The sequence below is a fragment of the Podarcis cretensis genome (assembly GCF_951804945.1).
Source record: "Podarcis cretensis genome assembly, chromosome: 15".
NCBI lineage: Eukaryota > Metazoa > Chordata > Lepidosauria > Squamata > Lacertidae > Podarcis > Podarcis cretensis.
The window spans coordinates 12,919,738-12,946,619 of NC_137185.1; the positions used below are offsets into that span (position 1 = coordinate 12,919,738).

General features: G+C 46.0%; 1 protein-coding gene and 1 long non-coding RNA gene across 4 annotated transcripts in view; both read right to left on the minus strand.

The window, feature by feature from the left end:
* Positions 1–511: 511 nt before the first annotated feature.
* On the minus strand, positions 512–1,319 carry LOC307204374. The gene is made up of 2 exons (XR_013833651.1): positions 1,165–1,319; positions 512–881 (listed from the first exon to the last, which is right to left on the minus strand). It is a non-coding gene; the product is annotated as an uncharacterized lncRNA (long non-coding RNA).
* Positions 1,320–4,496: 3,177 nt separating this feature from the next.
* COL26A1 (collagen type XXVI alpha 1 chain) overlaps positions 4,497–26,882 on the minus strand; it is a 105,559-nt gene continuing 83,173 nt past the window's right edge. For 2 of the 3 annotated variants that reach the window (XM_079955754.1, XM_079955755.1), the window contains exons 4-14: positions 23,614–23,675; positions 19,950–20,106; positions 18,271–18,360; positions 16,320–16,472; positions 12,034–12,126; positions 10,050–10,111; positions 9,599–9,661; positions 8,339–8,383; positions 6,988–7,072; positions 5,912–6,076; positions 4,497–5,065 (exon numbers count right to left, since the gene is read on the minus strand). In XM_079955754.1, coding sequence (XP_079811880.1) covers positions 5,919–6,076; positions 6,988–7,072; positions 8,339–8,383; positions 9,599–9,661; positions 10,050–10,111; positions 12,034–12,126; positions 16,320–16,472; positions 18,271–18,360; positions 19,950–20,106; positions 23,614–23,675 — 968 coding nt within the window. In that variant the 3' untranslated portion in view covers positions 4,497–5,065; positions 5,912–5,918. The remainder of the gene's footprint in view (positions 5,066–5,911; positions 6,077–6,987; positions 7,073–8,338; positions 8,384–9,598; positions 9,662–10,049; positions 10,112–12,033; positions 12,127–16,319; positions 16,473–18,270; positions 18,361–19,949; positions 20,107–23,613; positions 23,676–26,882) is intronic. The other variant, XM_079955756.1, reaches the window with a different exon arrangement.

Sequence of the window (26,882 nt, forward strand, 5' to 3'; positions counted from 1 at the left end):
ATAACCCAGAGATGCATTTTAAATAAAAGCACACATTCTGCTCATGTAAAAACATCAAACAAATGAAATACCGTGAAAATCCCTGAAACGAGAAGTAATCGACTAGAGATATTATCTTATAAAATTAAATTAAACAACAAACATCAAAAAGCTTACGGGGAAAAATGAGAAAAACCTAGAATTGAACAAAGCCTTAACGGGATGCTGGCTACAAACCTCGTTTCACTGAACTATTCAGTTTCCTCAGAAGGAAATAGAGAAATCATAAATCTTAAATGACCATTCTACTCACGTTAAAACACGCTGATTCATGGACCATCCGCAGGCCGGATTGAGAAGGCGATTGGGCCGCATTCGGCCCCCAGGCCTTAGTTTGCCTACCCCTATTCTAGACTCCCAGGTGGAAAGAGACATGTTGCTATCTTGATGATCAGAGCAGTGAGGAGCATAAAAGGGCAGTTTGGGCCAACTCATACACACCCTTGCAAAAAAGTGAACTACATCATTAGAGTCGGAGGATCTCAAACCTCTTGACAGCAACGCTGGATGTGGCCATGACTCTGCTGCAGAAGGAACAGCGTTAAGAACCTCCCTGCTTTTCCTCCAAGCTTCTGGGATCACGACCAGTTCTCCACAAGCCCTGCGAAGCTTGCAGCTGCCATGATGTGCTTTGCTTTTCAAAACAATTACAGGCTGAGGAAAGCAAATGAGATCAGAGCGGTGTTGTCAGAAGGCATCGAGGCAGAGGACATCTCCAAGGGGACTGAGCTTGACAGAGACTTTTTCTTCCCTCCCTTATCATCGGCTGCTGAGACATTAGCGCTCTCCCTGTTCCCATTGCCCTGGCTGAGGGTGAATCAAGTGTTGTCAGTGTCAGACCTCTTTGTTGAAAAAGGAAATTAAAAGGGAGGGAAGAGGGCAAGATTGGAGGGGTTGCAGGAGAATGGGGGAACACTGGTTTGGAAAACCATTTTTGACTCCAAGATCTACCAAGCTAAGTTCTCTTTATTTGTGGAAATATCTTCTTCCCATCTACTGAATGTCACAAGTGTCAACCAGCTGTGCATGTCTTTTTTCTTTTTTGGCAATGTTCTCCCCTATCCCACGATAGGTCCCATAATACCCACAGTTAGACCAGATTCAATATGGAACATGTGGGAAAACTCTACCTGGGAAGTGGGGTTAATATCATACAATGGGTCCATTGTCAATTATACTGATGTCCAATTCAGTGAACTCAGGTTTTCATGGCACTCACTAGACTGGGAGGGGGGAAACCTCCAGACTGCAGGCCCATCTTGTCCCCCAAGTTTGGCCCACAAGGCCATTTCCCCCAAGCCATGACCCTCTGTCAATCAGCTGACACCATTGTGATGTCAGCTGATGGGTGGGGCTGAATTCTAGGTCACTTGTCAAATCTGGCCCACAGGGCGAATCCTGCTAAGGGCTAGATGATCCTTGGGATCCTTCCCAATACTACAGTTCCATGCCTTCCAACATCTCTCCAGTAAAAATAGGGACACCCTATTCCATAATGGGACTTGAGAAGAAGATCAAACCTATCCATTCTTAAGGAAATCAGCCCTGAGTGCTCACTGGAAGGTCAGATCCTGAAGCTGAGGCTCCAATACTTTGGCCACTTCATGAGAAGAGAAGACTCCCTGGAAAAGACCCTGATGCTGGGAAAGATTGAGGGCATAAGGAGAAGGGGACGACAGAGGATGAGATGGCTGGACAGTGTTCTCAAAGCTACCAGCATGAGTTTGACCAAACTGCGGGAGGCAGTGGAAGACAGGAGTGCCTGGTGTGCTCTGGTCCATGGGGTCATGAAGAGTCGGACACGACTAAACAACTAAACAACAACAACAACATTTCATAATAATAATAATAATTCTAGTATTTATACCCTGCCCATTTGATTGAGTGGCCCCAGCCACTCTGGGTGGCTAGCAACATACCCTGTATATAAAAACATAATAAAACATTAAACATTTTAAAACTTCCCTATATTCCCCTGTGTCCAACCAGTCCATGACAAGGGCGAACGATCTGGGTTCAACCTCCAGTATCCACAAGCTGGGCTTGGAACGTTCCTTGACTGCAACCCTGGACAGCAACTGCAGGTCAGTGTTGGCAATACTAAGCTTGATGAACAATGTCCGGGATCAGTATTTATTTACTATTTCATAAAATTCATATGCCTCTTGATCGTAACAAACCTCAAAGCAGTATAGTGCTTCCTGGTTTGATCCAGCACGACTCTGTGCTAAGAAACCCCCACATTGTGTAGTTATATTTTGTGGTGCAACTTTTGGCCAAAAAGCTGGGCCTAATAGAGAAATAAAGGACAGAAGGCTCCACTTTTCGCTTACAGTATGTTTTATTTCTCAGTGCATTAAATAAGAAAGTTTTGGTATCTATGGGTTCTTTAATAGTGTCTCCAATAGTACAAAACATTTCATACGCAGTAATGAAACCCATAGCAAATTGGGAGGGTGGGAGAAGATACAATTAACAGCTGGCAGGTCTGAACAGTAATGATGCACAATCTGTAGGCAAAAGCTTTCTTTTCCCTTTAGGGGAACTATTTCCCTTTAGGGGTCAGCAAATGGAAGCCTCCAGGCTGAACCAGATTTCAAAACTGCCCTGCCCACATCAGGTTTCCACACCTCAGACCCAAAGCGAGGTCTGCAGGAAGCTGCAACACGAACTTTTGAAAGCAGGCTGCTTTGCGATGGAGAGACCCAAGCTGGCTTCAGTGTCTGCCTGAAATCTAGCTGCCTAACCGGAGATCGCTGCTCTATAGCCTGATAAACCAATAGAGCGCATGAAACAGGGCGAAAGCTCGATGAACCTTGGTAGCTGAACATCAGCGAGACCACACAACCAGTTGCGAAGGCAAGGAGTTTATAACAAGACGAGATATTTGCGAACATTTAAAACCACACAGAGATCCGGCCTAAACCGTCTTGCATAGCTCAAAACAGCTCAGAACGAGCTTTGCGGAAATTAATAGCACCTTTCCCGTTCGTTTGATTCCACAGCAAACGGCGGGTTTTGTGGACATCCCTGTAAACACTAAAGCAGAAGGGACAGGTGGCTGTCCGCTCCGTCAAAAAGGATATTGCAGAGAGGGAAACGTTTGCGAAAATGTTGAGCAAAATGACCAAAGGGCCGGAACAACTCCCCGATGTGAGGAAAGCTCACTTTATTTATGACTTTTAGTTTAGGGGGAAAGGGGAGTACGAAATGAGGTTATAGAGATTTTTTTAAAAAAATATACATGGTGTGGAGAGGTATTAGTGCAGTGAAGTGTTTAGTTCGTTGAACATGGGAGAGCCGGGTTCAAATTTCCACTCACCCATGTAGTTCACTGGCTGGGACCTAGGACCAGTCACTGCCTCTCAGCCCAAACTATCTTACAGTGGGTGGGGATTATATGAGAGGGAGAACCATGTACACCATCTTGAGCTCCTGGAGAGCTAGCTAGGATCTGAATGCAACAAATGTAAGTCTTAGGACAGGCATAAACATAAAGAATGGTATTGACAGCCACAAGAGATGAGATGGCCGCCATCTTGGACGGCTTTGAAAGAGGATTAAACCCCTAAAATGGCTTTTCTTATCTTCTTCTTGCACACTGGGAGCAAGCCTATATACATACTTGCAGAGGCAAAGAAGAGTGTAGGAATCCCCAGTTATTACTTCTCTCAAACAAAGTGGCATGAGATGGGGGAGGATTTCTGATTTATAGCAGAGATCAGGCTTTTTAACCCCTGCCCTGGGACTTATCTTACGGGTTGGAATGCGGCTTTGAGTTCTCAGCTCAAAGAAAGGACCCGAATGTTTGAAATAACTGCATTACTAACAAGGGTAGTCAGTCTTTTAACAGGGTGTGGGTAAACTCTGCAGAACCAGTTCCTTATTGGCCTTGCATCCTGAGAGAATGCACTTAGGATCATAGAATTGTAGCCTTGGGAGGGTCCCAGAGGGTCAGCCACTCCAACTGCCTGCAATCACTTTTATTGGTTGTGGACTAGTAAATACTGTTGGTTGATAAGCCTAGCTGAAACCGATGAACCAAAATTCCCCTGGTAGGCTCTTTTCACTAGTGCATGCGTTTGTAGGTGCACTTTCTCCCAAAAGATGCATTTATTTATTTTTTGTAAACACTGGTGGATGAGAGAACTGCCCTGCAGAGTATGGATACGTGTGAATTTTGTAGGATGGTTGTGTTTCGCTTCTCATGCTGTGCGACGTCGATAAATTCTCTTTGCAATTTCTCCCCCATCCTGAATGGAGAGAGAAAGAACTCTGCAAGAAGGAACAGAGCAGTCTGTTTGGTGTGCATGAATTCTCTGGGACTGTACCCTTGCTCATATGTGAAATGAGGGATCTGGAACTCCAATCACCACCACTGCTCTCCTGGAAAAGCTGAAATGTCTCCTTCCTTTGTTTGTTCATATACTTACATGGCTGTGTTTCATTTTTTCCCCCCTTTCGAGTTTGCAGGAAGCCTGTTGGGCTGCCTTTCAAACAAACTTCCTGCTAGATCTGTGATTTGTTCTGAAGTCTGTCAGGTCTGTCTTGTACTAGTTCCCCGATCAAACGTTTTGGTACCTAATGAAAAACCCACCTAAAAATTAAATTGGTACAATAGCCACACCCAGCATGAATTCACAGAATCACAGCTACATATTTGGAATATTCCAGAATGCAGGCGGATTCCACTGCAGACACAAAAGGGTACCTCGGCAAGCAGGGGTCGATGCAAAGACTTCCATGAAGGTGGAAAATTTGGGCAGCTCTTGCATCAAGAGACCCTCTAAGAAGTGTCTTTATCACACGTGGCCTTTGGGGTTTCTGGGCATGACGGCGGTCATCTGAGATGGACACTGACACAGGGGCAGAGATAGGGCAATGTAGTAACTGTGAAGTATACATTTTAAAGATCAAAGAGAGTTCAAGGAATGCCTTCCTATTCCGACGGGGTGATCCATCCTCCTGTCCTGCAGGGACCTCTGTGCCTAAATCTCTGGAAGATCTTCAGCCCTCGCTCTTGGACCTATCAATAAAAGGGCTCATTACAGTGGGACGCCTCCCAGATGCGGGAAAAAATACACATGCTGCAATTTTGTCTGACCTCGGCCCCTGCACAATTTTATTTCCAAAGAGGAAACTTTCCTCCTTGAGATTGTTTCGTTCAGCCTGGACACTGAAATCCACCTCTGAGGGCCTTCTGGCAGTTCCCTCCCTGCGAGAAGTGAAGTGACAGGGAACCAGGCACAGGGCCTTCTTGGTGGTGGCACCTGCCCTGTAGAACTATTTGACTTTTTGTATATGCTGGAAGCTGCCCAGAGTAGTTGGGGAAACCCAGTCAGATGGGTGGATGTCATTTGAAGCAAAATGGTGATGGAAGCTGTACTGATCCAATCAGTGCAAAGAAAGCCTTCTATGCAAAGCAGACCCACAAGATCAAGTACCCTGGAGGAAAAGGGTTTGAATAAACGGAAACTTTAAACTAGCAGGGTCCACCCTGATCTAGCAGCAGATCTCCAGGGATCCAGGACAGAGTCCTTCCCAGCCCTCACTGGAGCTGCTGGGGTTTGAGCCTGGGATGTTCTGCATATAAAACAACGGGAGTTAAGGCATGACCAACTTGTCCCCTTGATTTCAATGCGGTCAAGGCATGGCCAGCCGAAGCTCAATGAGCACATGACGCAACTCAGCTCCCTTATAACCTGGCAATGGAAACGTCACAGTCTTTCCCAGTGGCGCCACTGAGGATTGAACCTGCAGCCTTCTGCAAGGCAAATCAGGCGCTCAGCCCCTGAGCTACAAGCCCTTCCCCAGCACAGCCTCTGCATGCAATTTGTCATTGTGGTTAGACACAATGGATCAGGGCCCTTACTGGTGTCCTATTTCCTTCGGCTCCTTTTCCCTTTGCTCTCGCTGCCGTCCAAAAGCGAGGAAAGAATCTGGTTGGAGTGATGCCGCTTGGTTTTCACGTTTGCGCGGAGAGGGGCGCCCAGGATCACGTCTTGTCCCGAGCCTGGTTCAACGGAAGACAAAGAATCTGAAAACAAAGGAAAGCCAGGGACAGGGAGAGGCAGTCAGGCCTGGGGGCCAGATGTGGCCCTCAGGATCTCTCGATGCGGCCCTGGGGATTCTCCCCGGGGCCACCCCCCTCACTGGCCCCAATCTATCCCTTCCACAGGCGCTAATGCCTGGCTGGAATGCATCTCTGAACTGTGGCAATGCCTCAATGGAGAGAGATGTGATGTGGCAGGAACTGGGAGAAAGAAACCTCTTTTGCACAGTTGCAGAAGCTTACTGTACTGAAGGTAAGCATCATAGCCTATGCATATCATCCACTTTTACTTCTAGCCCTGCCCACCCTATGCATGCAGTTTTCCCCACCCCCCAGCATGGGAAATATTATTATTATTATTTATCATTACTATTTATCAATTACATTTCTATACTACACTTCACCCAATGATTGGAAATGTGTTTGTATTTATTTATTTATATCCCTTCTTTTTTCCTGGCCTGGGACTCAAGACAGCTTATGCAAATTAAAACAAGGCAGAAACTAAAAACATATCAAATATCATGCTTAAAAACGTGATTAAGCTGTAACAGGATTAAAACAATAGAAAAACAAATCTATGAAAATACAGATAACAAAAACAGCACAGCACTATTGAAAGCCCTTTCCTTAAAAAAACAGTCTACTACCAAAGCATGTCGGAATAAAACAGTCTTCACTTGTCGGTGGAAGAATAAGGAGGGAGCCTGTCTGGCGTCTCGAGGGAGGGAGTTGCAGAGTCTGGGAGCGGCCACCGAGAAGTCTTGCTTAACGTGATCTGTAAGTTACTCAGGGAGCCTTTTCTGATGGAATAGCTACATAAATATTATTCAGTCAAAAGCGCCTCCTCTCTCCCCATAAGGCAAAGCTGAGCAGAACATTTCCCCATCACTCACCATGGATTCCAATCATATGCTCTAAAATTAACACCCTCTCTGCTAAAATCTTCAGGGCCTCCCGAAGCTGTTGGACACCTTCGCCCTACAAAGGAGAAGAGGTCTGGGTTGCTGGAGGCAAGGCATTGGTTCATGCATTCAAGGGACACCCGTTCCTTAGGGAAATTGCAACCACCCTGCTTAGGCTTCTTCCTTCCTTACTAAAACAGCCACCTTATATCTGGACTGTACCACTGCAGACAGGGGGGGGGGCGTCACGTGGTAGAATATATATAGATGGTTGATAATCTATATATGCATGCACACTAGGGAGAAGGGAAGGCTGCCTTCGGTATAGGTCTCTAGAATATGTCCTTAGGACTCACTCATTCCCGTCTGCACAACTCTCAGTTAATAATGGTTAATTAACAACTAGCAGCCTGAAACCTGGCATTGCATGGAAATTGCAGTTTTGAAAGGTTCCGACTGTCACCTTGACTCAAAATGGCACTCAAATGCATCCAAGCATAGGTGAAAACCTGTTCACCCATGGTTCAAAATTTGGTCATGATATCTTAGGTAAAGGTAAAGGGACCCCTGACCATTAGGTCCAGTGGTGGCCGACTCTGGGGTTGCGGTGCTCATCTCGCTTTATTGGCCGAGGGAGCCGGCGTACAGCTTCCGGGTCATGTGGCCAGCATGTCTAAGCTGCTTCTGGCGAAACAGAGCAGCGCACGGAAATGCCGTTTACCTTCCCGCCAGAGCGGTACCTATTTATCTACTTGCACTTTGACATGCTTTCGAACTGCTAGGTGGGCAGGAGCAGGGACCGAGCAACAGGAGCTCACCCCGTCACGGGGATTCGAACCGCCGACCTTCTGATCGGCAAGTCCTAGGCTCTGTGGTTTAACCCACAGCGCCACCCACGTCCCCATGATATCTTAAGAAGCATCCAAATGCATAGAGAACAAGCAACTTTCCCAAATATACAGCAGATTATTGGGTGGTTGTTGTTTTTTAACATTGCCATTTTCAGAGAGTTAGTGTTGCCTGGCCATTCTAGATTCTTATGTTTTCGGCCATTAAAACGTATCTCTTCTGGGATCTATTTTAGCTGCAAGGCACCTCGCGGGGACTTTGCAGACACAATACATGAAGGACCACAAGGCAAATCCTACGATATTAAGGAGCCTTCGTCAACGTGGTGCCCTCTGGAGGTTGGCTCCCATTGGCGACAGCCAGTAACAGCGCAGTTGCACAGCCTGATGGAAGTTGTAGTCCACAACCTCTGGAGAGCATCGGGCTGGCGAAGGCAGCTAGCAAGGCAAGGGGGGAGAGTGTAGCAACAATAAAGAACTGGTTGTGCTCTTACATCTGCACCTTTGTCTCCTTCATCACCTTTTTTACCGGGTTCCCCCTAAAAAAACGAAGAACACCAGGAAAGTATGAGGAACAGAAGCAGAAGAAGAATCCCAATCACTAACTAGGGGTGTTTCAAACAATCTGTTTACTGAACATTGAGCCTGATTTGTTTGCAAGGGGAACTGATGGTGTTCGCTGTTTGGCTGAATTTTTACTTTGATTTGTTGGTGGGGAGGCTAGCAAGTTATCCCGCGCTCCCAAACCAGCTTTCATTGCAACTGGATCCCACTGGGAAATAGTGATAGTTTACATGCGTTGCCACAAGGGAAGCCCTTGACTTTCATAGAACTTCCTTTGGAGCAAATGGTTGTGGGTGGCAGATTTTGCACAGGGATAGCTGATACTAACCTGCTCCCCCAGGAGGCAATGATGACCAGCAACTTGGATGGACTGGACAAATTCTGAGGTGGAGGGTGGGGGATAAGGCTATCTGTGCCTACTAGCCAGGATGGCTATGCTCTGCCTCCATGGTTAGAAGATATTAGAAATATGCTGAAGATATAGTGAGGTAGAGGGTACGTTTTATCATATGTGGTAGACTTGTAAAGGGTAAAAGAGTATTAGGAAATGATATACAATGAATTGAAAAAAACGTTTAAAAGTACCTTTCCAAAAAAACCACAGTCCTTTTCGTTGGGGATAATTCAGAGGGAAATTCCCAGGTGTCAAAAAAGACTATTTTTGTATGCTACTACTGCGGCCCGTGTTTCGCTAGCTCAGAAATGGAATACGAGTGAAGTCCCAACCAAAGAAGAATGGCAACTTCAACTAATGGAACAAGTGCAGCTTGCAGATTTAACATATAGCATAAGAGAAGGAGAAGAATATACGTTTAAAGAAGACTGGAAAATGTTTACTGGTTATATGGATGAAAATTGTGTGCATTTAAAAATGCTGGTAGCATAAATTGAACAGTGTAAATAAGTTTTGATGGTGTAACAATGGATTACTGAATGGCTTAATTTGTTTAAAATATCTGTGATCAAAGAAGGACTAGATGGGCCACTGGTCTAATCCAGCAGGGATCTTCTTAGGTTCTTATCATCCCTGATCATTGGTCACGCTGGCTGGGGCTGATGGGAACGACAACTGGGGGGCCCAAAGTTCCCCACCCCTGATTTCCTTGCAGTTGCCAAGCAAGGCCAGCCAAATACATGAATGAAGGAGGCACCAGGTGATTTGCCATGCATGGACTTGAAGGTGAACTCACCCTTTCTCCTCGATCTCCTTTGGAGCCTTTTGATCCGGGCTGTCCAGGAGAACCAGGCATGCCCTGCAGGGAGGAAAGAGAAGGGGGTAGCTGGCGAGTGTAGGAATGCTTTGCTTCTGTACAATATCTTGTGCGGTGGAACAAGACCTTGATCTGGGAGCAGGTAGAACTTCAGAAAAAGCAGCCCTCTCTTGAAAGGCATCTTCTGTTTATTAGGCAGACTTGCCCCACATCTGATATCACATGGGAAATCAACGAGGGGCAGGTGGGCGTGGTTCAGCCTGGTGGGCCAAAGGAGGGGAGAGAACCGTGGGCTGGAGGTTTCCAACCCCCGAGATAAGACCTTGGGCCTTTGGGAATGGGGGAAGGTGTGAGTAGGGTTGAGGCAGGAGAAATAAGGCGGTTAGAAGATTGCCACCGTTTTCATCTGTGAGAGAGCTGGTTTGCCTACCTGCAGCCCAGGTGCGCCAATAGGTCCCAGGGCCCCTTTGGGACCTGAAGATCCAGGTGGCCCTAGTTGGGGGGAGAAAATAGATCATCAACTGAGAATATTAGGAGCTAGTCTGGATTATCAGCACAATAAAGTATAGGATATGGCCTTACTTGAACAACTGGCATTCAGATTAAGAGTCCTTAGAGGCCAAAGCAAAAAAGATAAATTCTATTTTGGTATGGCATGGCTCTCCTTTTGTTCTTAAAAGACATTGGGTTATAGCCAATGCTAGTCGTACCCAGAGCAGACCCACTGAAATCGATGGGTACAACTATCCTAGGTCTATTAATCTCAGTGAATGAAATCTACTCTGAATGGAACATACAGTGGTATCTCGAGTTACAAACACCTCGGGTTACAAACACTTCAGGTTACAGACTCCGCTAACCCAGAAGTAATAATAATAATAATAATAATAATTTATTTATACCCCGCCCTTCCTGGTTCAAAAAACCGGGCTCAGGGTGGCTAACAACAAATTTAAAACACTTAATTGATGCAACAAAAAACAGCATAACAGTATAAAATGTGAATAACAATAAATTCAGAATTCCAAAATCAATTTAGGGGGGAAATTCATCCAATAAACATTAGATGATCCCCAGGGCTAGCTGGCTAAATTAGTCCTATCTGGGCCAGCGAGAAGACCAGGGGAGAATTAGCTGTGGGATCCCACAGCGGGTAATCTTCATAAAAAGGGGAGGTGGAGGAAAGGAAGGGGAATAAAAGATCAGTAGTACCTTGGGTTAAGAATTTTACCTCAGGATGAGAACAGAAATCACTCGGTGGCAGCAGGAGGCCCCATTAGCTAAAGTGGTACCTCAGGTTAAGAAAGGTTTCAGGTTAAGAACAGACCTCCAGAACGAATTAAGTTCTTAACCTGAGGTACCAGTGTAGTTGGATAGAACCCAAAGCGCTCTAAGTAGAGGAGAATAGCCAATGGCCTATCTAGCCCAGCATCCTGTTCTCACAGTGACACATAGCCATCATGACTAGTAGCCATTGAAGAAAGCCGGCTTCCTGGATACTTCCTGGATAATACTTTACACATGGACAGCAACACCCGGCTAACCCTCTCGCATTCATCTCTGGAGATCTGCACAACCCACCAATTTTATTTTATTTTTGCTTTGGCCTTTGACCTTTCCCAGCTCCAGAATCGGAAGTTTGCAACTCTGGGCAAGAGATTCTCTCTGTGTGTCTTTTTTTTCTAACAAGGAAGCGTTTTATTTTTTTTAAGAGCGTCTTCCTGGCATGGAGCTGAAGTGCTTGGCAGAATGAGAACACTCATTTGAACATATCTACTTGTTATGCGGCATTGTTAAGGAGATGTCTCCTAATGGCTTTATCCCACTTAGGGAGTGGGTGGGTGGGGGGATTATAATTTCTTCCAGACGCCGACTATTAATTACACTTGCAGTTCATCGGGGAGAGGGGGGGGGGACGGATGAGGACTCCTTCCAAACTCAGCTTTTAATTGTTTCGGATGAGACCCCCACAAGCATCAGGCACCCACCAGGGCAATTGAATCAGCCTCCATAATTAATGCAGCCCTCATATATCAAAGTCAGGGATGAAATGAAATGAAGTCTAAATGGATGAATGTGGTAATAAGAACGGGGGGGGGGACTGGGGGCCCTCTTGCGCTCTTGACAGGAGGTCATTTCTGAGTGCCTCTCATGCAAAACCACTTAAGACTTTTTCCTTCTTCTTTAAATCAACATTTTTTAAAAAAATGGAAGTGCACGCTCAAGTCTAATAGCTGGGATTCTTTGTAGAATTGTAGAGCTGGAAGGAATCCCATGGAGTAATCTAGTCCAAGTTCTTACAAAGCAGGAATCTCGGCTAAAGAATCCATGGCAGTGCCAGGTTTCGTGGTTCCGACTGCTGTCCCTGTAGTTTCTCACTCCCTGAGCCCACCTCTTCAACCAGATCTATTTACCTGGAAGTCCAACGGGCCCAGGTGCACCACGAGGCCCAGGCAAACCAGCCAGGATGGTGTCAATCACGGTAGATGCCAGCTGTGGCTCCCCATCTGCGTTAGAGAAAATCAAGGAGAAGAAACTGCTGTAATTGAGGAGCGCAGGAATTTGGTGAATGTTTCCCATCGTTTGGTGACATTGTAGTGATCTGGAGCTCGTCCCCGCTTCCACTAGCCCCATGGAGGGGTTCCAGCAGTTTTCACCATGTCTCGTTCCTTTCCTAGGAAAAACCTGGCCTTTAGCGATAAATCGGAACAAACAGCATTCTGCAGGAAAACCCTCAAATTGCCATTTGCTCCAACTGAGTGCTAAATAGAGGCTTCCCCCCTGGGGAAAGCAGCGGAACAAGAGCGGAACTAACCCTTTGTTAGCTGCCTTGAGCAAGTCAGTGAAAAATTATTACACTGGTACCTTGGTTCTCAAATGCCTTGGTACTCAAACAACTTGAAACTCAAACACAGCAAACCCGGAAGTAAGTGTTCCGGTTTAGGAACTTTTTTCAGAAGCCGAACGTGCTCCGTTTTGAGTGTTACACCTCCAATTTGAGTGCCATACTTCCGTTTTGAGTGTTACGCTGAGGTCTGTTTGTCTTTGCTATTTATTTTGCATTTTTGTGGCTCTTTTTGTTTTGTTTTTGTGACTGTGTGGAACCCAGTTCAGCTTCTGATTGATTGATTGTGTGACTGCAGTACATTGTTTATTGCTTTCATTTTATGAATCAATGGTCCCGTTAGATAGTAAAATCAATGTTAAATTGCTGTTTTAGGGGTTGTTTTTAAAAGTCTGGAACAGATTAATTCATTTTGCATTACTTTCTATGGGAAAGCACGCCTTGGTTTTGGAATACTTTGGTTTTGGAACGGACTTGCGGAACGGATTAAGTTTGAGAACCAAGGTACCACTGTACAGAAGGCTAATAATAATACTAGCTGGAAAGTAATATACAAAATCAGGTCTGTTAAAACAGAGATAGATTAAAAACAGTGCAGCACTATTTAAAAGTGGGACTTAATCTAACTGCTTCAGTAATCAGCATGTATGGATGCTTCCCCACCCTTTTTCTGGAAGGTCCATCATTTGGAGCCATGTGAGGCTAAGAGATCATAGTTGCAGCTTGCTCCAGAATGGAGCCTGCTTTCTTTACCACGGATGGCTGAAAAAGTGACAGGCAATTGCTGACAGCAGGAAGCTCTGGTGCATTGAAAGCATGCTGGATTGTCACAATCAGGCACACCCACACCCATAAAATACCCCAAATAGGTCTGTTCTTCCCATAATTGTTTTGGGAGTGTGTGTCGTCCGTAAGCAGGGCTCTACTTCCCTCTGCTGTTGGCAGTTTGGAATCCCATGTCATCGGTTTTTGGGTGTGCTGCATTATGCAAAGGAATCTTTTATGCATTAGGTCTCCACAGCTTGAAGAACCGGCGTTTCCAGCCAGCCTCAAGGGAAGGGAACTTGCGCAAAAGCCAATAAACAAAACTAGCCAAGCTCCAATGTTTGCAAGTGCAAGGCCAGCTTTGATACAAGGCAGTATAGATCCCTGCAGGATCTGAACCAAGGACCATCCAGTCCAGTGTTTCCCAAACTCGGGTCTCCTGATGTTTTGGACAACAACTCCCATTATCTAGCCAGGCCAGTGGTCAGGGATGATGGGAACTGTAGTCCAAAAACATCTGGAGACCCACGTTTGGGAAACCTTGATCTAGTCCAACATCCTGTTCCCCAAAGTGGCCAAACAGATACCGTATTTTTCCGCTCTATAGGACGCACCTTGATTTAGAGGGGAGAACAAGAAAAAAAATTCTCCCCCTCTCTGCTCAGCACCCCTTCAGCGAAGTGGCAGGAGAAACGGAGCCCCTTCCATTTCTCCTCCCGCTTGGCTGAAGGGGCGCTGCGCAGCTCTCCCTCTCTGCTGAAGCCAGGAGAGTCTTGTTCTCCCGGCTTCAGCAAAAGGAACCCGAAGCCTTCGGAGTGCAGCGCGAGGTCCCGCTGCGCTCCAAAGGCTTCAGGTGGCTATCCCTGAAGCCTGGAAAGCGTGAGGGGTCGGTGCGCACCGACCCCTCTCGCTCTCCAGGCTTCAGCGAAAGCAAAGCGTAGCCTCCGGAGCGCAGAGGGAGCGCTCCCTCTGTGCTTCGGAGGCTTTGCGTTGCTATCGCTGAAGCCAAGGAGCCTGCATTCACTCCATAGGACGCACACACATTTCCCCTTAAATTTTGGAGGGGGAAAAGTGTGTCCTATAGAGCGAAAAATATGGTACTTATTGTGAAGCGCATGAGCAGGACATGAGGACAACAGCATTTCTCCACATTGCTGGTGTTCCAGCATGTAGAATTCAAAGATACATCATCTCAAAGATAGCTCATCCACGGCTGGAGGCAGCAACGCTTCTGAATACCACAGGAAGGGAGAGGACTCTTGTGTTCGAATTCTGCTTGAGGGTTTGCCATGGGGTCATCTGGTTGGCCACAGTGAGAACAGGATGCTGGACTGGTCATTGGCCATTGGCCTGATCCAGCAGGCTCTTAAGTTCTTATGAGAGCAAGCTATGTAGAGGCTGCTTGGTGTGTCACACTTGCTTTATATACCATATTTTTCGCTCTATAACACGCACCCGACCATAACACACACATAGTTTTTAGAGGAGGAAAACAAGAAAAAAAATACTCTAAACGAAACAGGGGATGTATGATTTTTGTGGTTCATGCTGTGGCCACAGACACGTGATCTGACAGTGAGTTTGGAGTAGCCCAATGCAAAAATCCTGAGGAGCCATGTGAATCCATGTTTGTAACTGCGTTTTTGCACCCCAGGCAACAGTGGGTGCGTGATTTTTTTGGTGCAAGATGTAGCCATGGACATGCTATGTGATCTGATGGTGAATTTGGGGTGACCCATGTGGATCCGTGCTTTGTAACCACGTTTTAAGTGGGGAGGGAAGGAAAAGCACTCAAGGGACAAGGAGCACACGTGGGGTGGGTGGAGAAGGATGCTGCTAATAATGAAGAGGGGTATAAGGGGAGGAACCAACCGGATAGGACTCGTGTAAGTGGCTCCCCTCCTCTCCCGCTTTGCTCCTTTAAAGAAGCAGGCTCTCTGTCCCTCTCTCTTCCCCACTCAGCGGCTCTTCTCCCGCTTTGCTGTTTCAAAGCGAGCCACGGAGGAGGGAAGGAAGGGGAACCATGGATCCTCTGCTCACAACTGCAGCAGATCTCCCCCGCCCCCGTAGGCATTCCCTCCATAACACGCACAGACATTTCCCCTTACTTTTTAGGAGGAAAAAAGTGGTGCAAAAAATATGGTATTTATTCTAAAAATGCACATTCCCGAATTCTCAAAAGAAACCCAAGGCAGCTAGCAAGCCCAAACATCACACACTGTTGAACTATATTGCTATCCCCGTGCCAAGTCCCAATCATGTTGTCACCAAACACCAAGCTAAGAATTAGTGCCTGAGCGTGCTTTCCCCCTCTCCACAACCCCCAGGGTTGTGCCTCTTAGATTTGTGAGCCTGAGAACAGGAGACCTCGCAGGATCTTCTCACCGATCGTTGTAAACCACTCTGGAAACCTTTCGGGGATGATCAGTTCCAGCCAGCATGACCAGTGGCCAAGCACGTTGTCCTAAAACATCTGGATGCAGCCAGATTGACCGCTGCCCAAGGATGGAGAAATATGTCAGACTTTCCCCTTCACGTTTGGTTTAAGAAGGCCTTAAAGGTAAAGGTACCCCTGACCATTAGGTCCAGTCGTGGACGACACTGGGGTTGTGCGCTCATCTCGCTCTATAGGCCAAGGGAGCCGCCGTTTGTCTGCATGCAGCTTCCAGGTCATGTGGCCAGCATGACTAAGCCGCTTCTGATGAACCAGAGCAGCGCACGGAAACGCCATTTACCTTCCCGCCGGAGCGGTACCTGTTTATCTACTTGCACTTTGACGTGCTTTCGAACTGCTAGGTTGGCAGGAGCAGGGACCGAGCAACGGGAGCTCACCCTGTCGTGTTGATTCGAACCGCTGACCTTCTGATCGGCAAGCCCTAGGCTCTGTGGTTTGGACCACAGCGCCACCTGCGTCCCTAAGAAGGCCTTACATATCACAATTTCAGAAAAGTTTGCTAATGTATTTCCTAGCAATACAAAAAATTGGCATGAGCAGATTTTTATTCTGAAAGTGTGTCCCAGAGAAAAAGGTTTGAGGGCCACTGAGTGAAGTAGATGATTGGCTCCTCTTCGAAATGGAAGGAGACCTACTTTCTTTCTCAGCGTTGGGCTGCAGCGAGTACAGAACTCCTTGCTGGAAGGTTAATGGGAAGCCAGGAGATGCTGGGGGTCCCGGGGGTCCCGGAGGGCCAGGAATGCCGGTTTCACCTGGATATCCCCTGGGTCCCGGAGGCCCAAGCAGCCCTGCGAACCAGAACAAAGAGAAGTCAGGGATTACCCAGGCATTTGGAGAATGCTAGCACTGCATGCACTTGAGATAGCAAGGTCCTGTTCCAGGTGCCAAGGCGTCACCCTGGAACACGAGGAGCACTGATTGAGAGCTTCTCCCCCAGCACCAAAGCCTGGCTGGACATGCACTGCTGTTCCATTGCCAAGTCACAGCCGCGCCACAGCTGGAACATCAAGCACCATGTGTTTACATGCAAGTTCCAGATGTTCCAGGAGGCAGTCATGGTGGATCAAGGAGCAAGAGATCCTCCGTGTGTCAGCTTTGAGCCTCGGACAGGAGTCTGAGTTGAGCTGGGGACCAGGAACGGTGACTACCAAGCCAGAAGTCGAGACCAGCCAGCAAGGAGAGAGCCACACCATAAATTTAAAGCGCATCCAACACACATTGAAAGCACATGGTTTCTACCAAAGAATCCGGGGAAGCCGTCATTTGTTAAGGGTTCTTGGGAATGGTTGTTGTTGTTGTTGTTGATTTCTACCCCACCCATTTGACTGGCTTGCCCCAGCCACTCTTGGGCGGCTTCCAACAAAATATACAAAGACACAACAGAGCATTGCACATTAAAAAAACTTCCCGATACAGGGTTGCCTTCAGATGTCTTCTAAAAGTTGAATGGTTCTTTATCTCCTTGACATCTGATGGGAGGGTGTACCACAGTGTGGGCACCACTACCAAAAAGACCCTCTTCTTGGTTCCCCGCAACTTCCCTTCTTGCTGTGAGGAAACTGCCAGACGGCCATCAGAGCAGGACCTCAGTGTCTGGGCTGAACGGTGGGGGTGGAGACACACCTTCAGGTATCCAGGGCCAAGGCCGGTTAGGGCTTTAAAAGTCAGCACCTGTCAGGGGCTGGGCAGAGGAGGAGGAAAGTTGGAGACCGCCTCCCGATTCTGACCCTTCCAGGGAGGAGGAAAAGGAAGACAGTATAGACTTATAACAGTGGTTTGAGGGAGGTCAAAGCTCAGGGGCAGATGAGGGGGAAAGTTGGGAAATAATGGGAGAGGAGGAGCAGGCAGAGCCAGACCAGCAGCTGGCTGACATGTTGTCATTTGAAAGCATCCCAGGCCCACCATCTCCCAGAACCTAGCAAGCCTTAAAAGTAGGAGAGCAAAGAGCTTGGAGACAGAAGGCACTTAGCAGCACATGTAGAGGAGGTGATGATGATGACGAACGAGGAAGCAGGAGAGAAGGGGATGGAGATTCACTCAGGACAATGTCATTATCCAAGAGGCTGGGTTCTATAGCCTCTCTCTGTAAAGTTTGAAATAAAAAAGGACTGCAAGAAACTTTTCCTTGTCTTTATACTTTCCTGGGCAACCAACTGGGGGGGCCGCTGACAGCATCCTGACAGCACCGACACTTTGAATTGTGCTCGGAAATGTCCTGGGAGCCAATGTAGATCTTTCAGGACTGGTATGATATGGTCCCAACAGCCACTCCCAGACACCAGTGTGACAGTTGTGTTCTGGATTAGTTGTAGTTTCCGAGTCACCTTGAAGGGTAGCCCCACAATAGAGCGCATTGCAGTAGTCCAAGCGGGAGATAACCAGGGCTTGTACCACTCTGGCGAGACTGTGCAGAGGCAGGTAGGGTCTCAGCTGGCATACCAGATGCAGCTGGTAGACAGCCACCAATAGGTCTGTGAGGGGGAAACTACATCCCTGCCTGGAGATGCTGGGGTTTGAACCCGGGATATTCTGCTTGCAAGGAAGACACTCTACTACTGAGCTGTGGCCCTTCCTCCCGAGACTCACCTGGTGGTCCAGACGGGCCCCTCTCACCAGTCTCTCCCTTTTCACCTTTCGGGCCTTGCGGTCCTGGTTTCCCAGCTGGCCCCGGTAATCCTGAAAACATTGAGGGCACAAACAGTTTGGCAGAAAAGATAAGAAGCTGCACCCCTTTGCAAAACAAATATGTAACATGGAAGAGAGCACCTTGAGCAACAGCAGAGTGCAATTCGCTCAGGTCAACTCAAGCGGTGGGCTTGGGTGGAGAGATGAGCCAGTAGGATTCAAAATGAAAACACACACAAACATACAATGGCAGACTCTGAGAGAAAATGCCTTCTCGATGAATTATTATTATTATTATTATTATTATTATTATTATTATTATTATTTATACCCCACCCTCCCCAGCCAAGGCCAGGCTCAGGGCAGCTAACAACCAATAATAAAAACAAGTTGAATGAATGCGGCTTAAAAACAAGATTAAAATACAACATTAAAACATTAAAATGCAGCCTCATCACAGGAGGAGAAAGGAAAAAAAGAAAGAGGGGGAGGGAATCAAATTGGCTCCAAGCCAAAGGCCAGGCGGAATGACTCTGTCTTACAGGCCCTGCGGAAAGAAATCAGATCCTGCAGGGACCTGGTCTCATGAGGCAGAGTGTTCCACCAGGCCGGGGCCAGTGTTGAAAATGCCCTGGCTCTGGTTGAAGCTAATCTAACTTCCTTAGGGCCTGGGACCTCTAGGGTGTTGCTATTTATGGACCTTAAGGTCCTCCGTGGGGCACAGGTGTGAAAATGTCATCAAACACCATCAAAAATGGGAAGAGGCTCTCTCCTGTCTCTGGAGAAGGAGGGTGAGCTCCAATGCTAGCCATACCAGGGACTCAGCTATACAGCTGCAAATAGAACATTTTAAGTGTGTTTTAAGTGCATTATACAAATGTAACACTAGATGGCACTGATGGGCTAATGGCAAATTCCATATACAGTGGTACGTGTTTGCACACATTTTGGATTACAAACACGTCAAACCGGTTTGCAACCTTTATTTGGATTACAACCAAAGTGGGTGTCCCGGTTTGCAACCTTTATTTGGATTACAACCCATATTTTGGGGGGGATTAAGAAATTTTTTTGGGAGGCCCCATTGGCGAAAGTGCGCCTTGGGTTACAACCTGTTTTGGTTTACAAACGGACCTCCGGAATAGATTATGGTTGTAAACCAAGGTACCACTGTACTATATATTTTACAACTTTTTTAAAAAAAAAAACCACACACATTTTCACAGTGTTTTTTCTATCTGTTTAGATTCAGACAAGGGCTGTTTGTTGCCTCTGTAACTTCCTGGTCCGCTACTACAGTAAACAATATACTGGACTCAATGGCCCTCTGTTGATTTATCAGAGCTTTCCCTGTGGTCTAACTTGGGCGACAACCCCATGAGAAAAATGTTAACCAATTAAATTAATTTATTGGACTAACAGCAGCTATTGCAAACCAGTCGGGTATAAATGCTGCAAGTGAATAAATGAAATAAAGCCCTGTAATTCAGAAGTGGGATGGAACGGACTTGGGCTGCAAGTAAACAAATAAAATTACAGATAATCGCATGCAAAAGCGACACAGATCAGGCTGCAATCTGACCGGCTTCTCCTTCGCCCAGCGTGATGGGCTGGGAAAGGATTCTCTGCAGTTGGCTCACCAATGGGTCCTGTTGCTTTCCTCAAGATGGTCCCTGGATTGGCCAGCGGAATGGCATCTGGCACCAAGTCGTCGTACCACGTGGGGACTGTCGTCTTTCCAATCGGCAGGTCATTTTCCGACGGCGGAGCCTGCTCTGCAGCCTCGAGCAGAAGGATCTGGATTCAAGTCATAACAATCAACCGGAGCCCCAAACAGCTTGAGAGACCAGTTTAACCGTGAGGTCATCTTACCTTGCAAATGCCCACTCCAACCAATTTGACCTGCAGAACTGGGACTGTTACAGAGGCCACATGATACTTGTTCAGCCAAACCCCTCAGCTTCTTACAGCAGCCCTATCACTATTCAAACCCCTATAGTTGTTTAAAACCACCATTTAAAAACCTGCCTTCTCTTTTTGCTCCTGACTTCAAAAGCACCAACTTCTGAAAAAGATTGCAGGGGCCCGACGCAACTTCCTGACATCATCATCATCATCATATACTTATACCCCACCCATCTGGCCTGGCCTCCCCAGCCACTCTGGGTGGCTCCCCACAGAATATAAAAAATATGATGAAACATCAAACATTAAAAACTTCCCTAAACAGGGCTGCCTTCAGAAGTCTTCTAAAAGTCAGATAGTGTTCCTTGACATCTGATGGGAGGGCATTCCACAGGGCGGGTGCCACCACCGAGAAGGCCCTCTGCCTGGTTCCCTGTAACCTCACAGTGGGGGAACCGGCAGAAGGCCCTCTGAACTGGACCTCAGTGTCCGGGCAGAACGATGTGGGTGGAGACGCTCCTTCACAACATCATGAGGAGCCAGGCGTGGACCCTAACACAGTGACAGCATGGCCCCATAGGCCAGCGGCATCCACTCCCCCTGCCTCGCAAGTGAAAGATGGGGGAAGTCACCGTTGGCCAGTGGTGGCAGCAGCAGCAGGAGCCGCCAGCCACCGAAGCCAAGCCACACTCAGCTCCGTGTTTGCCCTCTTCCACCCTCTGAATAATGGGAATGGTGGCCCCCTCATAAAAAAATAAACATTGGAAGGCCCCAAAGTGCCTTGGCCTTAGGAGTTGTTGCCTATGCCTGTCTTCATGCAAATCAAGGACTGTGATGAGCCAATCCTCCAATAAGGGCTGTGTGATGACGGCCTTACATTTGTATGTATATAGGAAGAAAAGAATTCCTTTTTTCCATTTTGGAACCCATTGAAAAACCGGGACTGCATTATAGGAAACTACAACCATGCAGAAATGATGCGGGTCATTCTATCAATCCCATGCGGAATCAATCGTATCTATGATTTGTGTCATGTTATTTTGTGACGTTCCAATCATCCTGGCCTACTTCTTGCACTGGACTGGGGGACACCAGCTCAGGTCAAATACTGGAAGGTTTGAGACGGAGTGCCTGGAAGCTGGGATTTATAGCAGACATTTAATCCGCATTCTGGAGGGTTTTTGTTAAAATATGTGGGCGGGTTTCACAATAACAGGCTAGGGAATGTGGTCATGCGAGAAATCTAGTCATTAAATGGGGATTCATAAAGTGTGTGTAGATCAGGGCTGTCCTCATAGCCAGATGAACGACACTCGCCATCTGATTGCAAAGCCACGGAGAAGCATGCATCAGGTGCAGAGTGGCTAAGGGAGAATCTTGTCCAAAAACAGAGGAGATGCATCACCAAAAGGAAGAGGTGAAAGAGGACCCAGGTTTGCACATGCTAATTTGTAGGTAGATCACTGCAGATGGTGACAGCAGTCACGAAATTAAAAGACACCTGCTTCTTGGGAGAAAAGCAAGGACAAACCTAGACAGCATCTTAAAAAGCAGAGACATCACCTTGCCAACAAAGGTCCGTATAGTTAAAGCTATGGTTTTCCCAGTAGTGATGTATGGAAGTGAGAGCTGGACCATAAAGAAGGCAGATCGCCGAAGAATTGATTCTTTTGAATTATGGTGCTGGAGGAGACTCTTGAGAATCCCATGGACTGCAAGTAGATCAAACCTCTCCATTCTGAAGGAAATCAGCCCTAAATGCTCACTGGAAGGACAGATTGTGAAGCTGAGGCTCCAATACTTTGGCCACCTCATGAGAAGAGAAGACTCCCTGGAAAAGACCCTGATGTTGGGAAAGCTGGAGGGCACAAGGAGAAGGGGAGGGCAGAGGACGAGATGGTTGGACAGTGTTGTCGAAGCTACCAGCATGCGTTTGACCAAACTGTGGGAGGCAGTGGAAGACAGGAGTGCCTGGCGTGCTCTGGTCCATGGGGTCACGAAGAGTCGGACACGACTAAACGACTAAACAACAACAAATTTGTAGGTACGGGTGCAAATTTGGAAAAAAATACTAGAACTGCCTATCTCACTAAACACAGAATCTTCAAATATCTTAGGTCACTCTGCCCAACAAGGTGATTCTGGGGATCCTACCAGCAGGATCTGAGTCCAGTAGCCTTTGCCTCCTCATGTTCCCCAGAAACTGGGCCTCTGGGTGGACACTGTACAGCAGGGATGGGGAGAGCCTGCAGCCCTCCAGATGATGATGGACTCGCCCAACACCCATTAGCCTCACCTGACATAGTCACCAGGGAGGGAGGATGGAAGTTGTAGTCCAATAACACCTGGAAAGCTACCAGGTTTGGGGGAAGCTGGTCTAAAAAATAGGAAGCCCACCCTACAAGATTGAACAGAATCTAGCTGGCTGTATGGAGCTAGCGTTGAATGTTTAGCCTGCAAAAGAGGAGACTAAGAGGAGGTATGATAGCCAGCTTCAGATATCTACAGGGCTGTCACATGGAAGAGAGAGCAAGCTTGTTTTCTCCTTCTCCAGAGGGGAGGACATGAACCAATGGCTTCAAGTGAGAAGAAAGGAGATTCCGACTAAACATTAGGAAGAACTTTCTGACATCAAGAGCTGTTTGATAATGGAATGGAGTCCCTTGGAAGGTGGTGGACTCTCCTTCACTGGAGATTTCTAAACAGGGGTTGGATGGCCATTCTTGGGCTGTGACTCCATCATTGCAGGGGGTTGGACTACATGACCCCTGGGGTTCCTTCCAATTCTAAGATTCTATGCTTCTAGGGCATAAGAGCCCTTAGCCTATCCAACTCTTCCTTGAGAAGCTTATTGTTTAAAACTGTTTCAAATATAGTGTAATACTGTATTTTAATATTACTGTAATGTGTTTTAATTGTTGTAGCCCACAGTGGGACCTTGGGGTGAAGGGCAGGTAATAGATAGTAGTGATAGTAGTAGTAGTAGTAGTAGTAGTAGTAGTAGTAGATGACGCAGGTGGCGCTGTGGGTTAAACCACAGAGCCTAGGGCTTTGCTGATCAGAAGGTCGGCAGTTCGAATCCCCGCGGCGGGGTGAGCTTCCGTTGCTCGGTCCCTGCTCCTGCCAGTTAGAAAGCACTCAGTGCAAGTAGATAAATAGGTACTGCTCCGGTGGGAAGGTAAATGGCGTTCCCGTGTGCTGCTCTTGTTCGCCAGAAGCAGCTTAGTCATACTGGCCACATGACCCGGAAGCTGTCTGCGGACAAACGTCGGCTCCGTCGGCCTATAGAGCGAGATGAGCACCGCAACTCCAGAGTCGTCCACGACTGGACCTAATAGTCAGGCGTCCCTTTACCTTTTAGTAGTAGTAGTAATAGAAATAATAATAATAATACTTTACCTTGGCTTCAAGGGTGTTCAGCCTCTCAGTCATATCTGTGAGTCTCGTGCAATTCATACATTCTAAAAAGGGGGACAGGGGAAACACAGTTAAAAAGAAATTAACAACATTTTGAAATATTTGCCATTCTTTTTATTTTCATATATGTATTAACATTTATTGTTTGCTTCTGCCCCACTGTTCAGGCAAAAAAGACTTTCTGAGTGGCGGATTCTAACAAGTTATTTGTATTTGGCACAACTAAATGTCAAGAAAAACCCTCTTTCCTAGGTTGAATATGAAAATAAATAAGCAGTTAGTTTCAAGATGCCATTGCCTTCCCCTCAGGGGGAATTGTAAGGGGGAGGGGAGAAACATGGTTGTCTCCAGTGTTTACATGGGGCTGCCATGTTTTTTCTCTATACAGTTCCCCCTGACAGCAACAGAATGTCTTCAAGGCTACATTTGCACCATAAATTTAAAGCACTATGACACAACTTTAAACAGTCATGACTTCCCCCAAAGAATTCTGGGAGCTGTAGTTTGTTAAGGATGCTGAGAGTTGTTAGGAGGTTGGTTGTCAAATCACAATGAGAGTTGCAAAGAACCACCAGCGTATCTGGGGACTGTCAGCCATAATTTTTCAGCAGCTATTGGTTAAGAAGAAAGTCATTTTGTGGGAGGAAACATCTCCATTCCCAATTCCCATCATTCAGTGAACTATTTTATTAGATCAACTATAAATAAATGAAATCTCCTCTAGGGACAAATATTTATACAAAGAAGCAAAAATACACAAAAAGATCCTTCACGGTGCGTATTGATCTCCAAACCAAGGAACGTCATTTTCTTTCATTACAGATTAGTCGCAAGATTCTCAGCAGTTTTAGCAAATAACGCTTTTCAAACACATTGCAGCAATCAGGCAAGAAAGCTAATTTTTCTGACCTTCTGTAAAGTTGGATCATTTATTAATAAGTCGGTGCACAGATCTCTCTCTCAGATTGATTGATCTATCGATCAGTCAATCAATCAATCAATCAATCAATCAATCAATACCCAAGAGTGTAGCTTGGAAATGTGGAGCAGAATTCTCTTAGTGACATTTGTTGCTAGTGGCCATTCTTGTAAATTGCAGGACCGACTGAGAGCAGCCTGCCGCCATCCAGGTTCAATAATGGGCATCCAAAATGATTATGGGACTCTCTTATGAGGAAATCTTGCCGTGTTGTGGACTTTTTCAATTATAAAAAGGCCAGTAAGAGGCAACATGAGAGAAGTCTATAAAATGATGCATGGCATGGAGAAAGTAGGTAGAAAGAGAAAGTTTGTCTCCCTCTTTCAAAACACTAGAATTCATGGACACATCCAATGAAACTGAATGTTGGGAGATTCAGGACGTAATTAAAACTATTGAACTCACTCCTCAAGAGGCAGTGATGGTCGCTAACTTGGATGGCTTTAAAAGATGATTGGACATGGAAGACACAAGGTCTACCCACCCTGGAAGAATGGCAGATGAAAGTAATGGACTACATGGAATTGGCGGAAATGACCGGCAGAATCCGAGACCTGGGAGAAGAGTTGGTGGGAGAAGACTGGAAAAAATTTAAAGACTATTTGCAGAAACACTATAAAATTAATGAAAGTTAAAATGATGTTGGATTGAAACGAAGTGGTTTTAGCAATAAGGTTAGAATCAATGTGCAAAAATAGATTGATAATAGATGAAAGTATAAAGTTACAATGTGTTAAGATATTGGATTAAGACTAAAACATAGAGGGAAAGGATTTGCTGAACTAAATATCTGATTTGGAATATAGAAAAGGGAGGTGAGAGGGGGTCAGGAAATTAAGTAAATGAAGTATAAGCAATGAAAAGATAGACTTATTTTTAACTTTGTGTTGTTGTTGTTTTCTTTTCTTTCTAATTTGTTTTCTGTAACCTTTTGTCTTTTATGTACTTTTGTAATTCTGTATTTTCTATTTTTTATATTTACTTTGCAACTCTATTTGTTGTTCAAAAACTTCAAGAAATATATTAAAAAAATAAAAATAAATAAAAGATGATTGGACAAACCAGAGTCCTTCCTGCTGGGGATAATTCAGTCAGAAATTCCCAGGGGTCAAAAAGGTTATTTATGAAAGCCACTGCTGTGGTCTGTGTTTTGTTAGCCCAAAAATGAAAAACGAGCGAGGTCCCAACCAAAGAAGAATGGCAACTTAAGTTGACAAAATATGTGCAACTTGCAGACTTAACATATAGAACAAGAGAACAAGAAGAACATACGTTTAGAGAAGATTAGAAAACGTTTATTGAAAATATGGGAAATAACTGTGTACAGCTGAAAACGCTGGCAGCATTAAGATAAATTTGACAGTGTAAATAAGTTTTGACAGATATAATAACGGAATACTGAATGGTATGGCTTTTGTAAAACACGCAGGGATTTATGATATGTAAAATGAACCATGGAAAGAGAAGAAGGGAAGTCGTCGATATCTTAAGGATGTAAAAATGAGTACTTTAAATTGTAAAACAGAACATTTAATAAAAAATTATATGAAGAAAAAAAGAGAGAGGATTGGGCAAATTCATGGAGAATTCGCGATTGCACCTGTAGAAGAAAAGGCATCTATTTGTAAAAAAAAGTTTAGCAAATTTAACATTTTCAGGAGGGGAAGGGGGCAAAATTGGGCCAAACCTGCTAGTGAAGCTGGTGGCACTTGCTAGCAAACAGGCCAGGGCAGCGGGAGAGAAAACAATTTTCTCCCAGAAGTCCCCTAGGAATGTAATAGGAATGTACTTCTGTATCTTCTTGGGATTCCCCCAGGTATGCAACAACTTCTCATCTTTTTCGTGACAGCCCCACTTTTGTTTCCAAGCTGACACCAATTTTGTTATTCAAGGGGTTTCTAGTTGGGCTCTGGATGCTTCTCAGACACCGGTAGCCATGTGAGCAGGGATGCTAGAGGGGTTTTATTTCTGTGAATCCCAGTGCCAACTTCTCTGATCTGCAGCTCCTGGGCTCACGCATGGATCATAGAATCATGGAATTGCAGAGTCGGAAGGAACCCCAAGGGTCATCTAGTTCAACCCAATGAAATGCAGAAATATTTTTGCGCAACATGGGGCTCAAATTCACGACCCTGAGATTAAGCGTCTCATGCTCTTATCAACTGATAATCCTTCTGTTTTCACACTTCTCCAAATTTAGCAGTGCAGTTCTCTATCTAAGAATCATACTGGATATAAGAGTGTGTTTTTAGGACATTTTTGATATGCAATT